The following is a 15,360-nucleotide window of genomic DNA, read 5'->3' as shown; positions in this document are numbered from 1 at the left end:
CACGTGTGTGTACACGTATGTGTGTGTACACGTGTGTGTGTGTACACGTATGTGTGTGTACACGTGTGTGTGTGTGTGTACACGTGTGTGTGTGTACACGTGTGTGTGTGTGTACACGTGTGTGTGTGTGTGTGTACACGTGTGTGTACACGTATGTGTGTGTACACGTGTGTGTATACATTTCAGTCATAGTTTAGTGGTAATTAATTGAAGGTGGAGGGGTTACCAGCCCCTCGCACCCGTCCAGAGCCCCCGTTTAGTTTAGCCACTGTGGTGGTCACAGACGCCATGAGGGGAGGAGCCAATCGGAATTGGCTCCTCCCCCCACAGCATTGTCCACGACAGAGTTGCCCGTCTGGCACCGCGAGGAGGGAGGGGGTTGTTTTGCCGGACGTGGCCTGAAGGTGCACATGGCCTGGCACAAGCGTCGTGGTGACGCCACCGCCACTTAGTGGCGAATGGCGGTTGTTGTTTACATGTGCGTGTGTGAACCCGGCGACCCGGGTTCGATTCCCGCTCACGGCCACCAGCACCGGTGGCGATTATCTAAACCGTTCCTGGGCCTCCCCTAGATCGACTCAGCCTCAAATGAGTACCTGGTGCGGTGTGCAGTAGTAAAACATCGCCACCGGTGAGACAAAGGCGGCCGGGCGTGGTGTTGGCCACCCACCCCCCTCGCGCGCCGTTCCGGCCTTCGTAGGTGCTGCTCCGCCAGCAGCAGCGGCAGCAGCAGCAGCACTTGCCCCTACGGTCTAGTGAAAGGCTACCTGGGCGGGTGTGGGGGACCCCCTTTGCCTCCGTGACCCCCGCAGCGCGTCGCCGGCGCACAAGTACTACGTGGCCGTGTGCCCCGTGACGGGCGCCGTCATCGTGTCGGACGGCGCCACGCGCCGACTCTACCGCGTGCCGCCGGCGCCCCCACCGGCGGCGGGGGGTGGCGGCGGGGGGTGGGGAACGCCGGAGGTGCTGGCCGGCACCGGGGAGCAGTGCCTGCCCATGGACCCCGGCAGGTGCGGCGACGGTGGGGCGGGCACCGCCGCCAGCCTCACCCAGCCACGCGGTAAGAGAACGCGTTCGCGCTCGCTCGCTCACTCGCTCACTCGCTCACTCGCTCACTCGCTCGCTCACTCGCTCACTCACTTGCTAACTCACTCGCTCGCTCACTCGCTCACTCTCACTCACTCACTTGCTAACTCACTCACTCGCTCACTCGCTCACTCTCACTCACTCACTTGCTAACTCACTCACTCGCTCACTCGCTCACTCGCTCGCTCACTCGCTCACTCACTTGCTAACTCACTCGCTCGCTCACTCGCTCACTCTCACTCACTCACTTGCTAACTCACTCTCACTCACTCGCTCGCTCACTCACTCTCACTCACTCTCACTCACTCTCTCGCTCACTCACTCACTCTCACTCATTCACACACTTGCTAACTCAATCGCTCACTCACTCACTCACACACTCGCTCACTCACACACTCGCTCACTCACTCGCTCACTCACTCACTCACTTGCTCACTCGCTCATACACTCGCTCACTCGCTCACTCACTCACTCGCTCGCTCACTCACTCTCACTCACTCTCACTCACTCACTCTCACTCACTCACTCGCTCACTCACTCTCACTCACTCTCACTCACTCGCACACTCGCTCACTCTCTCGCTCGCTCACTCACTCTCACTCATTCACACACTTGCTAACTCAATCGCTCACTCACTCACTCACACACTCGCTCACTCACACACTCGCTCACTCACTCGCTCACTCACTCACTCACTTGCTCACTCGCTCATACACTCGCTCACTCACTCACTCGCCCACACATTCACTCGCTCACTCACTCACACACTCACTCACTCACATACTTGCTCACTTACTCGCTCACTCACTCGCTCACTCACTCACTCACACACTCGCTCACTCACACACTCGCTCACTCACTCGCTCACTCACTCACTCACACACTCACACACTCACTCACACACTCACACACTCGCTCACTCACTCACTCGCTCACTCACTCACTCACACACTCACTCACTCACTCACACACTCACACACTCGCTCACTCACTCACTCGCTCACTCACTCACTCACACACTCACACACTCGCTCACTCACTCACACACTCATTCACTCACACACTCGCTCACTCACTCACTCACACACTCACACACTCGCTCACTTAATCACTGGCTCACTCACTCGCACATTAGCACCTACGAAGGCTGGCACGGCCATGTGGCCCCCTTCCACCCACCATGCCCCCCTGGTTCCCCCCCCACCCTCTCCCATGCCCCTCCCCCCCATGCGGTCCCCCCCCCGTGCCCCCCCCCCCCAGGCGTGGCGGTGGACGAGCGGGGCCTCGTCTACTTTGTGGACGGCAGCTCGGTGCGCCGTGTGGACCAGAACGGCGCCATCTCCACCGTGCTCGGCTCCACCGGCCTCGCCGCAGCCTCCGCCCGCCCGCTCAGCTGCGGGGACTCCATGGACGCCGCGCAGGTCGGCGCCCTGGGGGTCGCCGGGGGCGACGGGGTCGCCGGGGGCGACGGGGTCGCCGGGGGCGACGGGGTCGCCGGGGGCGACGGGGTCACCGGGTCGCCCAATCATCGGGTCACCAGGGCGCCGGGTTTCAGGGTCACTGGGTCATAGAGGCACCGGGTTGTTGGATCACGGGGTCACCGGGGCCAGGTCACCGGGGCCAGGTCACCGGGGCCAGGTCACCGGGGCCAGGTCACCGGGTCGCCGGGTCACGGGGTCGCAGGATCACCGTGACCCCTCCGCCCCTCCCCCCCAGGTGCGCCTGGAGTGGCCCACGGACCTGGCCGTGAGCCCGCTGGACAACTCGCTGCTGGTGCTGGACACCGGCGTGGTGCTGCAGGTGTGGGACGGGCGCCGCGCCCGCGTCGTCGCCGGGCGCCCGCCGCACTGCACGGCGCCCGGCGGCGTCGAGGCGCCGCCGGCGTCGGCGCCGCTGGAGTCGCCGGTGGCGCTGGCCGTGTCGCCGGACGGCGCGCTGCACGTGGCCGAGACGGACGGGCGCCGGCTGCACCGCGTGCGGCGCGTCGCCGCTCCGCGCCAGGGGGCGGAGCCGGGGGACGGCGGCAGCGGCGCCGTCACGGTCGCCGGCGGGGTGGCGCCGTGCGACTGCGGGGCTGATTCCGGCGCCGGTGGCGGCGGTGGCGGCGGTGGCGGCGGCGGCGGCCGCGCCGGTTCATCGTCGTGTGCGTCTTACCTATCCGTAGACTCACACAGAGACCCATAGACTCACACAGAGACCCAGATTCACACAGAGACCCATAGACTCACACAGAGACCCATAGACTCACACAGAGACCCATAGACTCACACAGAGACCCAGATTCACACAGAGACCCACAGACTCACACAGAGACCCATAGACTCACACAGAGACCCATAGACTCACATAGAGACCCAGATTCACACAGAGACCCATATACTCACATAGAGACCCATAGACTCACACAGAGACCCAGATTCACACAGAGACCCATAGACTCACATAGAGACCCATAGACTCACATAGAGACCCATAGACTCACACAGAGACCCATAGACTCACACAGAAACCCGTAGACTCACACAGAGACCCATAGACTCACCACACAGAGACCCATAGACTCATCACACACAGAGACCTATAGACTCATCACATAGAGACCCATAGACTCACACAGAAACCCATAGACTCACACAGAGACCCATAGACTCACACAGAGACCCATAGACTCACACAGAGACCCATAGACTCACACAGAGACCCATAGACTCACACAGAGACCCATAGACTCATCATACAGAGACCCATAGACTCATCACACAGAAACCAGTAGACTCACACAGAGACCCATAGACTCATCACACAGAGACCCATAGACTCATCACACAGAGACCCATAGACTCACACAGAGACCCATAGACTCGCACAGAGACCCATAGACTCACACAGAGACCCATAGACTCACACAGAGACCCATAGACTCATCACACAGAGACCCATAGACTCATCACACAGAGACCCATAGACTCACACAGAGACCCATAGACTCGCACAGAGACCCATAGACTCACACAGAGACCCATAGACTCATCACACAGAGACCCATAGACTCACACAGAGACCCATAGACTCACACATAGACCCATAGACTCACACAGAGACCCATAGACTCACCACACAGAGACCCATAGACTCACACAGAGACCTATAGACTCACACAGAGATCCATAGACTCATCACACAGAGACCCATAGACTCCTCACACAAAGACCCATAGACTCATCACACAGAGACTCATAGACTCATCACACAGAGACCCATAGACTCATCACACAGAGACCCATAGACTCATCACTCAGAGACCCATAGACTCATCACACAGAGACCCATAGACTCATCACACAGAGACCCATAGACTCCTCACACAAAGACCCATATACTCATCACACAGAGACCCATAGACTCCTCACACAGAGACCCATATACTCATCACACAGAGACCCATAGACTCATCACACAGAGACCCATAGACTCCTCACACAAAGACCCATAGACTCATCACACAGAGACTCATAGACTCATCACACAGAGACCCATAGACTCATCACACAGAGACCCATAGACTCATCACTCAGAGACCCATAGACTCATCACACAGAGACCCATAGACTCATCACACAGAGACCCATAGACTCCTCACACAAAGACCCATAGACTCATCACACAGAGACCCATAGACTCCTCACACAGAGACCCATATACTCATCACACAGAGACCCATAGACTCATCACACAGAGACCCATAGACTCATCACACAGAGACCTATAGACTCATCACACAGAGACCCATAGACTCATCACACAGAGACCCATAGACTCATCACACAGAGACCCATGGACTTGTTGTTGATGTTTGTTGATGTTGTTGTTGTTGACTTCAGCCCCGTGCGAGTGTTTTGGAGGGGACGGGGGCTCCGCTCGCGACGCTCGGCTCCACTCCCCCACGGCTCTCGCGTTCTGCCCGGACGGCTCCCTCTACATAGCTGACTTGGGGAATGTCAGGGTACGCACAGCACACACACAGCACACACACAGCACACACACACAGCACACACACACAGCACACACACACAGCACACACACAGCACACACACACAGCACACACACACACAGCACACACACACACAGCACACACACAGCTCCCTCTACATAGCTGACTTGGGGAATGTCAGGGTACGCACAGGATACACACACACATCACACACACAGCACACACACACACAGCACATACACACAGCACAGACACACAGCACACACACACAGCACACACACACAGCACACACACACAGCACACACACACACAGCACACACACACAGCACACACACAGCACATACACACACACACACAGCACACACACACAGCACACAGAACACACACACAGAACACACACACACAGCACACACACAGCACACACACAGCACACACACACACACACAGCACATACACACAGTACACACACACATACAGCACACACACACACAGCACACACAGCACACACACAGCACACACACACACAGCACACACACACAGCACACACACAGCACACACACAGCACACAGAGCACACACACAGCACACACACACAGCACACACACACAGCTCCCTCTACATAGCTGACTTGGGGAATGTCAGGGTATGCACAGGATACACACACATAGCACACACACAGCACACACACACAGCACATACACACAGCACACACACACACACAGCACACACACACAGCACACACACAGCACACACACAGAACACACACAGCACACACACACAGGGCACACACATACAGCACACACACACAGCACACACACAGCACACACACAGCACACACACACACACGGCACATACACACAGTACACACACAGCACACACACAGCACACACACACACAGCACACACACAGCACACACACACAGGGCACACACACAGCACATACACACGGTACACACACACAGCACATACACACAGCACACACACACAGCACACACACAATACACACACAGTACACACACACAGCACACACACAATACACACAGCACACACACACACAGCACACACACAATACACACACAGCACACACATACAATACACACACACACAATACACACACACAGCACACACAGCACACAGCACAGGAGGTGTCTATAACGAGGTATCCGTGACCAGGTGTCCATGACGAGGTGTCTATGACGAGGTGTCCATGACGAGGTGTCCATGACGAGGTGTCTCTGACGAGGTTTCTGTGACGAGGTGTCCGTGACGAGGTGTCCGTGACGAGGTGTCCGTGACGAGGTGACCGTGACGAGGTGACCATGACGAGGTGTCCGTGACGAGGTGTCCGTGACGAGGTGTCCATGACGAGGTGTCTATGACGAGGTGACCATGACGAGGTGTCCGTGACGAGGTGACCATGACGAGGTGATCATGACGAGGTGTCTATGACGAGGTGTCTATGACGAGGTGTCTGTGACCAGGTGTCTATGACGAGGTGTCTATGACGAGGTGTCTGTGACCAGGTGTCTATGACGAGGTGTCCATGACGAGGTGTCCGTGACGAGGTGTCTATGACGAGGTGTCCGTGACGAGGTGTCTATGACGAGGTGTCTGTGACGAGGTGACCATGACGAGGTGTCTATGACGAGGTGTCTATGACGAGGTGACCATGACGAGGTGTCTATGACGAGGTGTCTATGACGAGGTGTCCATGACGAGGTGACCATGACGAGGTGTCTATGACGAGGTGACCGTGACGAGGTGTCTATGACGAGGTGTCTATGACGAGGTGCCCATGACGAGGTGTCTATGACGAGGTGTCTATAACCGAGAGGGCCGTCCGTGCCTCCCGCTGTCCAGGTGCGTGTGGTGCGTGAGCCGGGCCCCATGCGGGAATCCACCTCCTCCACCTCCTCCTCCACCTCCTCCACCTCCTCCACCTCCTCCTCCACCTCCTCCACCTCCTCCACCTCGTCGTCGTCGTCGTCCACCTCGTCGGGGAGGCTGCTGGTGCCGCTGCCGGCGGAGCAGGAGCTGCTGGTGTTCAGCGCCACGGGTCGCCACCTGAGCACGCGGAGCCTCGTCACGGGAGCCACCCTCCTCAGCTTCTCCTACGGCGGCGGGGAGGGGGGCGACGAGGGGGGGGAGGGGGCCGGGCCGCTGTCGTCCGTCACGTGAGCGCGACGCGGCACGCGTGTACACACGCACACACACGTGTACACACGCACACGTGTACACACGCACACGCGTGTACACACGCACACACACGCGTGTACACACACACACGCGTACACACACACACGTGTACGCACACACACCTGCACACACACACACGTGTACACACTCACGCGTGTACACACACACACAACAACCAACAACCGCCATTCGCCACTAAGTGGCGGTGACGTCACCACGACGCTTGTGCCAGGCTATGTGCACCTTGAGGCCACGTGAAGTGTCGAACGCCCGCTGGCAGGAGGTCACGGGGCAGACCCAGGTGCCACGGGTCGACTGACTGAGATGACTGGCTGATGCACGACCTGTGCCCCCTACTGTGCCAACTTGCTGTGCTTTAGCCACCCGGCACTCCGCTCGTTGTTGTGAGCGTCGCTCCTCCGCCCTCCGTTGTTGTTGGAGGGCGACTGCCTCCAACTGCCCAGTAGCGTCCTTCACGAGCCCCCTCCACAGAGGCCGATCTTGACACCGCTGGTACCAGTCATCGGCAAGTCCACTCAGCTTCACATCCTCCTGTACCACGTCACTCCATCTCTTCCCTAGCCTGTGCCGCGCCCGTTTAGCCCCCTCTATCCGGTCGAACAAAAGCTGTTTAGGCATGCGGTGGCTGGGCATGCGGGCTACAGTGGGGGAAAAAAAGTGTTTGATCCCCTGCTAATTTTGTACGTTTTCCCACTGACAAAGAAATGATCAGTCTATAATTTTAATGGTAGGTTTAGTTGAACAGTGAGAGACAGAATTACAACAAAAAAATCCAGAAAAACGCATGTCAAAAATGTTATGAATTGATTTGCATTTTAATGAGGGAAATAAGTATTTGACCCCTCTGCAAAACATGACTTAGTACTTGGTGGCAAAACGCTTGTTGGCAATCACAGAGGTAAGACGTTTCTTGTGGCTGGCCACCAGGTTTGCACACATCTCAGGAGGGATTTTGTCCCACTCCTCTTTGCAGATCTTCTCCAAGTCATTAAGGATTCGAGGCTGACGTTTGGCAAATCGAACCTTCAGCTCCCTCCACAGATTTTCTATGGGATTAAGGTCTGGAGACTGGCTAAGCCACTCCAGGACCTTAATGTGCTTTTTCTTGAGCCACTCCTTTGTTGCCTTGGCCATATGTTTTGGGTCATTGTCATGCTGGAATTCCCATCCACGACCCATTTTCAATGCCCTGGCTGAGGGAAGGAGGTTTTCACCCAAGATTTGACGGTACATGGCCCCGTCCATCGTCCCTTTGATGCGGTGAAGTTGTCCTGTCCCCTTAGCAGAAAAACACCCCCAAAGCATAATGTTTCCACCTCCATGTTTGACGGTGGGGATGGTGTTCTTGGGGTCATAGGCAGCATTCCTCCTCCAAACACGGCGAGTTGAGTTGATGCCAAAGAGCTCCATTTTGGTCTCATCTGACCACAACATTTTCATCCAGTTGTCCTCTGAATCATTCAGATGTTCATTGGCAAACTTCAGACGGGCATGTATATGTGCTTTCTTGAGCAGGTGGACCTTGCGGGCGCTGCAGGATTTCAATCCTTCACGGCGTAGTGTGTTACCAATTGTTTTCTTGGTGACTATGGTCCTAGCTGCCTTGAGATAATTGACAAGATCCTCCCGTGTAGTTCTGGGCTGATTCCTCACCGTTCTCATGATCATTGCAACTCCACGAGGTGAGATCTTGCATGGAGCCCCAGGCCGAGGGAGATTGACAGTTCTTTTGTGTTTCTTCCATTTGCGAATAATCGCACCAACTGTTGTCACCTTCTCACCAAGCTGCTTGGCAATGGTTTTGTAGCCCATTCCAGCCTTGTGTAGGTCTACAATCTTGTCCGACATCCTTGGAGAGCTCTTTGGTCTTGGCCATGGTGGAGAGTTTGGAATCTGGTTGATTGATTGCTTCTGTGGACAGGTGTCTTTTATACAGGTAACAAGCTGAGATTAGGAGCACTCCCTTTAAGAGTCTGCTTCTAATCTCAGCTCGTTACCTGTATAAAATGCACCTGGGAGCCAGAAATCTTTCTGATTGAGAGGGGGTCAAATACTTATTTCCCTCATTAAAATGTAAATCAATTTATAACATTTTTGACATGCGTTTTTCTGGATTTTCTTGTTATTCTGTCTCTCACTGTTCAAATAAACCTACCATTAAAATTATAGACTGATCATTTCTTTGTCAGTGGGCAAACGTACAAAATCAGCAGGGGATCAAATACTTTTTTCCCTCACTGTACATGACCCAGCCAACGCAGCCTTGCCTGCCGGAGGAGCTCACCGATGGGGCTTTGTCCAGATCTTGCAAGGATTTGTGAGCTCCTCACACAATCCATCCTGGTTAACCCAGGTTGGATCTTAGGCAGGCCAGCCAAAATGTTTCTAACCGGCGAAGATGTTAGGGGGGTCCACGTTTCGCAAGCGTAGAGAAGGGAGGGAATGACCGTGGCCGAGAAGACCTGAAGCTTCGTGCGGAGCGACAGACCAGGTAGCTTCCACACAGCAGCGTTACGCAACCGATGAAAAGATATTGCCGCTCGACTGATTCGGAGTGAGACCTCTGCTGTCAAAGCTGGTGGACAGCCCCCAGCAACAGCCGTCCCCACACGTCACTCCCCCCCGTCTGTCTCCCCCGCCACCCCCCACCAGCGACGCCGACGGCAACGTGCTGCGCGTGGAGCGCGGGGGGGGCTCCTCCCCCGCGGCGGGGGCCGAGGGGGGGGGCCCCCCTCCCCCCGCCGTCTCGGGCGGCGAGGCGGTGCGGCTGGTGGCGCCGGGGGGGCTGGCGACGGAGCTGGCGGTGTCGCCGGGAGACGGAGCGCTGCTGGGACTCGTCAGCCAGGGCCGGTGGCTGGCGCGGCTCGCGTACCACCCGGCCGGCGGCACGGGTGGCGGCACGGGTGGTGGTGGTGGTGGCGGTGGCGGTGGCGGCACGGGTGGCGGCACGGGTGGCGGTGGTGGTGGCGGTGGTGGTGGTGGTGGCGGTGGTGGTGGTGGTGGTGGCGGTGGTGGTGGTGGTGGTGGTGGCGGTGGGCTGCTGGCGTCCCGCACCGACCACAACGGATGGAGCACGTTCTACGAGTGAGGCCCGCCGCACTCTGGGAGCTCAAGCGCGGTGCCAGTTGGTGGGGTTGGTGGATCGCGCTCGGATGTTGACGGGAAACTCCGCCCCCACCCCCCCCTCCCCCCTTTCCTGTGGGTGGGCGTCGAGAAGGGGGGGGAGGAGGAGGGGGCGGAGGAGGGAGGGGGAGGAGGGAGAGGAGGAGGAGGGGGTGGAGGAGGAGGGGGGAGGAGAGGAGGAGGAGGGGGCAGAGGAGCCGCCACAGCAAAGTGTGGAGACTAAGCTCCATCTGTTACATCTTTACGGGATAGCGCGTTGCCCCCGCATGTGTCGGTCTTCTCCGGCTTTTACGATTTCCTCCCATGCTGTAGAATATCATCATCATCATCGTCGTCGTTGTTGTCATTATTTATACACTCTTTGTACTGTCACCAACCCCCACGTTGCTTAACCCTCAACCTGCCCCCCCCCCCGCCGCCACACCCCCCGCCCCCTTTCTCTCACCCCCCACCCCCTCCCCCCACCCCCCCCCCTCTCCCCCTCCCACCCTACCCACCCTCCCCACCCTCTCACCCTCCCCTCCTCTTCCCCCGCCCCCCGCCCCAGCTACGACGAGCACGGCGTGGTGAGCACCGTGACTTACCCCAGTGGGGTGAGCGTGCACCTGAGGGTGGCCGTGGGGGGGCGGGGCCCCCCCTGGGGGGGGCTCGTCGAGGTGACGTCATCGGGGCCGGCCGGCACGGAGCTGCCGGCCTTCACCATCGAGGGGAACGCCAGCGGAGACACCCAGAGATACCTGCTCACACGGGGTGAGCGCGGGGGTGTGATGGTACACGTGTGTGATGGTACACGTGTGTACACACACACGTGTACCATCACACACGTGTACACACACACACACGTGTACACACACACACGTGTACACATGTACCATCACACACACACACACACACGTGTACACACGTGTGTGTGTGTGTACGTGTGTACCATTACACACGCACACGTGTGTACACGTGTACCATCACACACGCACACGTGTGTACACATGTATCATCACACACACACACACATGTGTACACGTGTACCATCACACACACACACACGTGTGTACACATGTATCATCACACACACACACGTGTACACATGTACCATCACACACGTGTGTACACGTGTACCATCACACACACACACACGTGTACACGTGTACCATCACACACACACGTGTGTACACGTGTACCATTACACACGCACACGCGTGTACACGTGTACCATCACACACGTGTGTACACGTGTACCATCACACACACACATGTACACACGTGTACCATCACACACGTGTGTACACGTGTACCATCACACACGTGTACACACATGTACCATCACACACGTGTGTACACACGTGTACCATCACACACGTGTACACACATGTACCATCACACACGTGTGCGTGTGTGATGGTACATGTGTACACGTGTGTGTGTGTGTGATGGTACGTGTGTACACGTGTGTGTGTGTGTACACGTGTGTGTGTGTGTGTACACGTGTGTGTGTGTACACGTGTACACACACACACGTGTGTGTACACGTGTGTGTGTGTGTACACGTGTGTGTGTGTGTACACGTGTGTGTGTGTGTGTACACGTGTGTGTGTGTGTGTGTACACGTGTGTGTGTGTACACGTGTGTGTGTGTGTGTGTACACGTGTGTGTGTGTACACGTGTGTGTGTGTACACGTGTGTGTGTGTGTACACGTGTGTGTGTGTACACGTGTGTGTGTGTGTACACGTGTGTGTGTGTGTGTACACGTGTGTGTGTGTACACGTGTGTGTGTGTGTACACGTGTGTGTGTGTACACGTGTGTGTGTGTACACGTGTGTGTGTGTGTGTACACGTGTGTGTGTGTACACGTGTGTGTGTGTACACGTGTGTGTGTGTGTACACGTGTGTGTGTGTGTACACGTGTGTGTGTGTGTGTGTACACGTGTGTGTGTGTACACGTGTGTGTGTGTGTACACGTGTGTGTGTGTACACGTGTGTGTGTGTACACGTGTGTGTGTGTACACGTGTGTGTGATGGTACACGTGTGTGTGTGTACACGTGTGTGTGTGTGTACACGTGTGTGTGTGTGTGTGTACACGTGTGTGTGTGTACACGTGTGTGTGTGCACGTGTGTGTGTGTGTGTACACGTGTGTGTGTGTGTACACGTGTGTGTGTGTGTACACGTGTGTGTGATGGTACACGTGTGTGTGTGTACACGTGTGTGTGTGTGTACACGTGTGTGTGTGTACACGTGTGTGTGTGTACACGTGTGTGTGTGTGTACACGTGTGTGTGTGTGTACACGTGTGTGTGTGTACACGTGTGTGTGTGTACACGTGTGTGTGTGTGTACACGTGTGTGTGTGTGTACACGTGTGTGTGTGTGTACACGTGTGTGTGTGTGTACACGTGTGTGTGTGTGTACACGTGTGTGTGTGTGTGTGATGGTACATGTGTACACGTGTGTGTGTGTACACGTGTGTGTGTGTGTACACGTGTGTGTGTGTACACGTGTGTGTGTGTGTACACGTGTGTGTGTGTACACGTGTGTGTGTACACGTGTGTGTGTGTGTACACGTGTGTGTGTGTGTACACGTGTGTGTGTGTGTACACGTGTGTGTGTGTACACGTGTGTGTGTGTGTACACGTGTGTGTGTGTGTACACGTGTGTGTGTCCACGTGTGTGTGTGTACACGTGTGTGTGTGTACACGTGTGTGTGTGTACACGTGTGTGTGTGTACACGTGTGTGTGTGTGTGTACACGTGTGTGTGTGTGTACACGTGTGTGTGTGTACACGTGTGTGTGTGTGTACACGTGTGTGTGTGTGTACACGTGTGTGTGTGTGTACACGTGTGTGTGTGTGTGTGGTGTACACGTGTGTGTGTGTGTGTACACGTGTGTGTGTGTGTACACGTGTGTGTGTGTGTGTACACGTGTGTGTGTGTGTGTGATGGTACGTGTGTACACGTATGTGTGTGTGTGTACACGTGTGTGTGTGTGTGTACACGTGTGTGTGATGGTACACGTGTGTGTGTGTACACGTGTGTGTGTGTACACGTGTGTGTGTGTGTACACGTGTGTGTGTGTACACGTGTGTGTGTGTACACGTGTGTGTGTGTGTACACGTGTGTGTGTGTACACGTGTGTGTGTGTACACGTGTGTGTGTGTGTACACGTGTGTGTGTGTACACGTGTGTGTGTGTACACGTGTGTGTGTGTGTACACGTGTGTGTGTGTACACGTGTGTGTGTGTACACGTGTGTGTGTGTGTACACGTGTGTGTGTGTGTACACGTGTGTGTGTGTACACGTGTGTGTGTGTGTGTACACGTGTGTGTGTGTGTGTACACGTGTGTGTGTGTACACGTGTGTGTGTGTGTGTGTACACGTGTGTGTGTGTGTGTGATGGTACAAGTGTACACACGTGTGTGTGTGTGATGGTACACGTGTACACACACACACACGTGTGTACACGTGTGTGTGTGTACACGTGTGTGTGTGTGTACACGTGTGTGTGTGTACACGTGTGTGTGTGTGTACACGTGTGTGTGTGTGTACACGTGTGTGTGTGTACACGTGTGTGTGTGTGTACACGTGTGTGTGTGTACACGGTGTGTGTGTACACGTGTGTGTGTGTGTGTGATGGTACGTGTGTACACGTGTGTGTGTGTACACGTGTGGTGTGTGTGTACACGTGTGTGTGATGGTACACGTGTGTGTACACGTGTGTGTGTGTACACGTGTGTGTGTGTGTACACGTGTGTGTGTGTGTACACGTGTGTGTGTGTGTACACGTGTGTGTGTGTGTACACGTGTGTGTGTGTACACGTGTGTGTGTGTACACGTGTGTGTGTGTGTGTGTACACGTGTGTGTGTGTACACGTGTGTGTGTGTGTACACGTGTGTGTGTGTACACGTGTGTGTGTGTGTACACGTGTGTGTGTGTACACGTGTGTGTGTGTGTGTGTACACGTGTGTGTGTACACGTGTGTGTGTGTGTACACGTGTGTGTGTGTACACGTGTGTACACGTGTGTGTGTACACGTGTGTGTGTACACGTGTGTGTGTGTACACGTGTGTGTGTGTGTACACGTGTGTGTGTACACGTGTGTGTGTGTACACGTGTGTGTGTGTGTACACGTGTGTGTGTGTGTACACGTGTGTGTGTGTGTGTACACGTGTGTGTGTGTGTACACGTGTGTGTGTGTGTACACGTGTGTGTGTGTACACGTGTGTGTGTGTGTACACGTGTGTGTGTGTGTACACGTGTGTGTGTGTGTACACGTGTGTGTGTGTACACGTGTGTGTGTGTGTACACGTGTGTGTGTGTGTACACGGTGTGTGTGTGTGTACACGTGTGTGTGTGTACACGTGTGTGTGTGTGCGTGCTCGCAGGCGGCCTGCGCTGGAGCTATTCGCTGAGCTGGGACGGGGCCCTGGGGGCTCTGCTGCCCTCGGGGCTCCGGGTGGGGCTGCAGGGGGAGCCGCACCGCGGGGGCGGGGGGCGCCCCCCCCTCGCTGGGCCCCGCCGTCACGAGGAGGAACCTCTCCCTGCCGGGGGCCGCCGGCTCCAACCTCGTGGAGTGGCGCCTCCGCAGGGAGAGCCACGCAGGGCGCGTCACTCTCGTGGGACGTAGGCTGCGGGTGCGCTGGGGGGGGGGCACGGGGGGGAGGGGCATGGGGGGGCAGGCGGGGGAGGGCATGGGGGGGGCACAGGGGGGGAGGGGCATGGGGGGCATGGCGGGAGGTATGGGGGGGGGCATGGGGGGGAAGGGCATGGGGGGTTGCAGGGGGGAGACACGGGGGGAGGAGAGACATGGAGGGGGGGCGAGTGCATGGGAGACGCAGACTCCCTCCCTGCTCCCCCCTTGCTCCCCCCTTCTCTCACCGACCCCCCCCTCCCCCTCCCCGCAGGTGCACAACCGCAACGTGCTGTCGCTGGACTTTGACCGCGCGCTGCGCTCGG

At 56.6% G+C, this 15,360-nt stretch overlaps 1 protein-coding gene across 1 annotated transcript in view; it reads left to right on the top strand.

The window, feature by feature from the left end:
- The window catches only part of LOC116937205 (uncharacterized), a 97,494-nt gene that overhangs the window by 52,770 nt on the left and 29,364 nt on the right, over positions 1 to 15,360 (top strand). The window contains 9 exon segments of the mRNA XM_076053387.1: positions 813 to 1,060; positions 2,347 to 2,507; positions 2,803 to 3,229; positions 4,968 to 5,089; positions 6,936 to 7,252; positions 9,945 to 10,243; positions 10,378 to 10,420; positions 10,963 to 11,165; positions 14,790 to 14,860. Of these exon segments, the coding sequence (XP_075909502.1) occupies positions 813 to 1,060; positions 2,347 to 2,507; positions 2,803 to 3,229; positions 4,968 to 5,089; positions 6,936 to 7,252; positions 9,945 to 10,243; positions 10,378 to 10,420; positions 10,963 to 11,165; positions 14,790 to 14,860 (1,891 nt within the window).

The sequence above is a fragment of the Petromyzon marinus genome, chromosome 61 (assembly GCF_048934315.1).
Source record: "Petromyzon marinus isolate PM22_M1 ecotype Great Lakes invasive population chromosome 61, UKy_Petmar_22M1.pri1.0, whole genome shotgun sequence".
NCBI classification, from domain to species: domain Eukaryota; kingdom Metazoa; phylum Chordata; class Hyperoartia; order Petromyzontiformes; family Petromyzontidae; genus Petromyzon; species Petromyzon marinus.
Note: the sequence above shows the minus strand (reverse complement) of the source record. Positions and strands in the feature narration are given on the sequence as shown.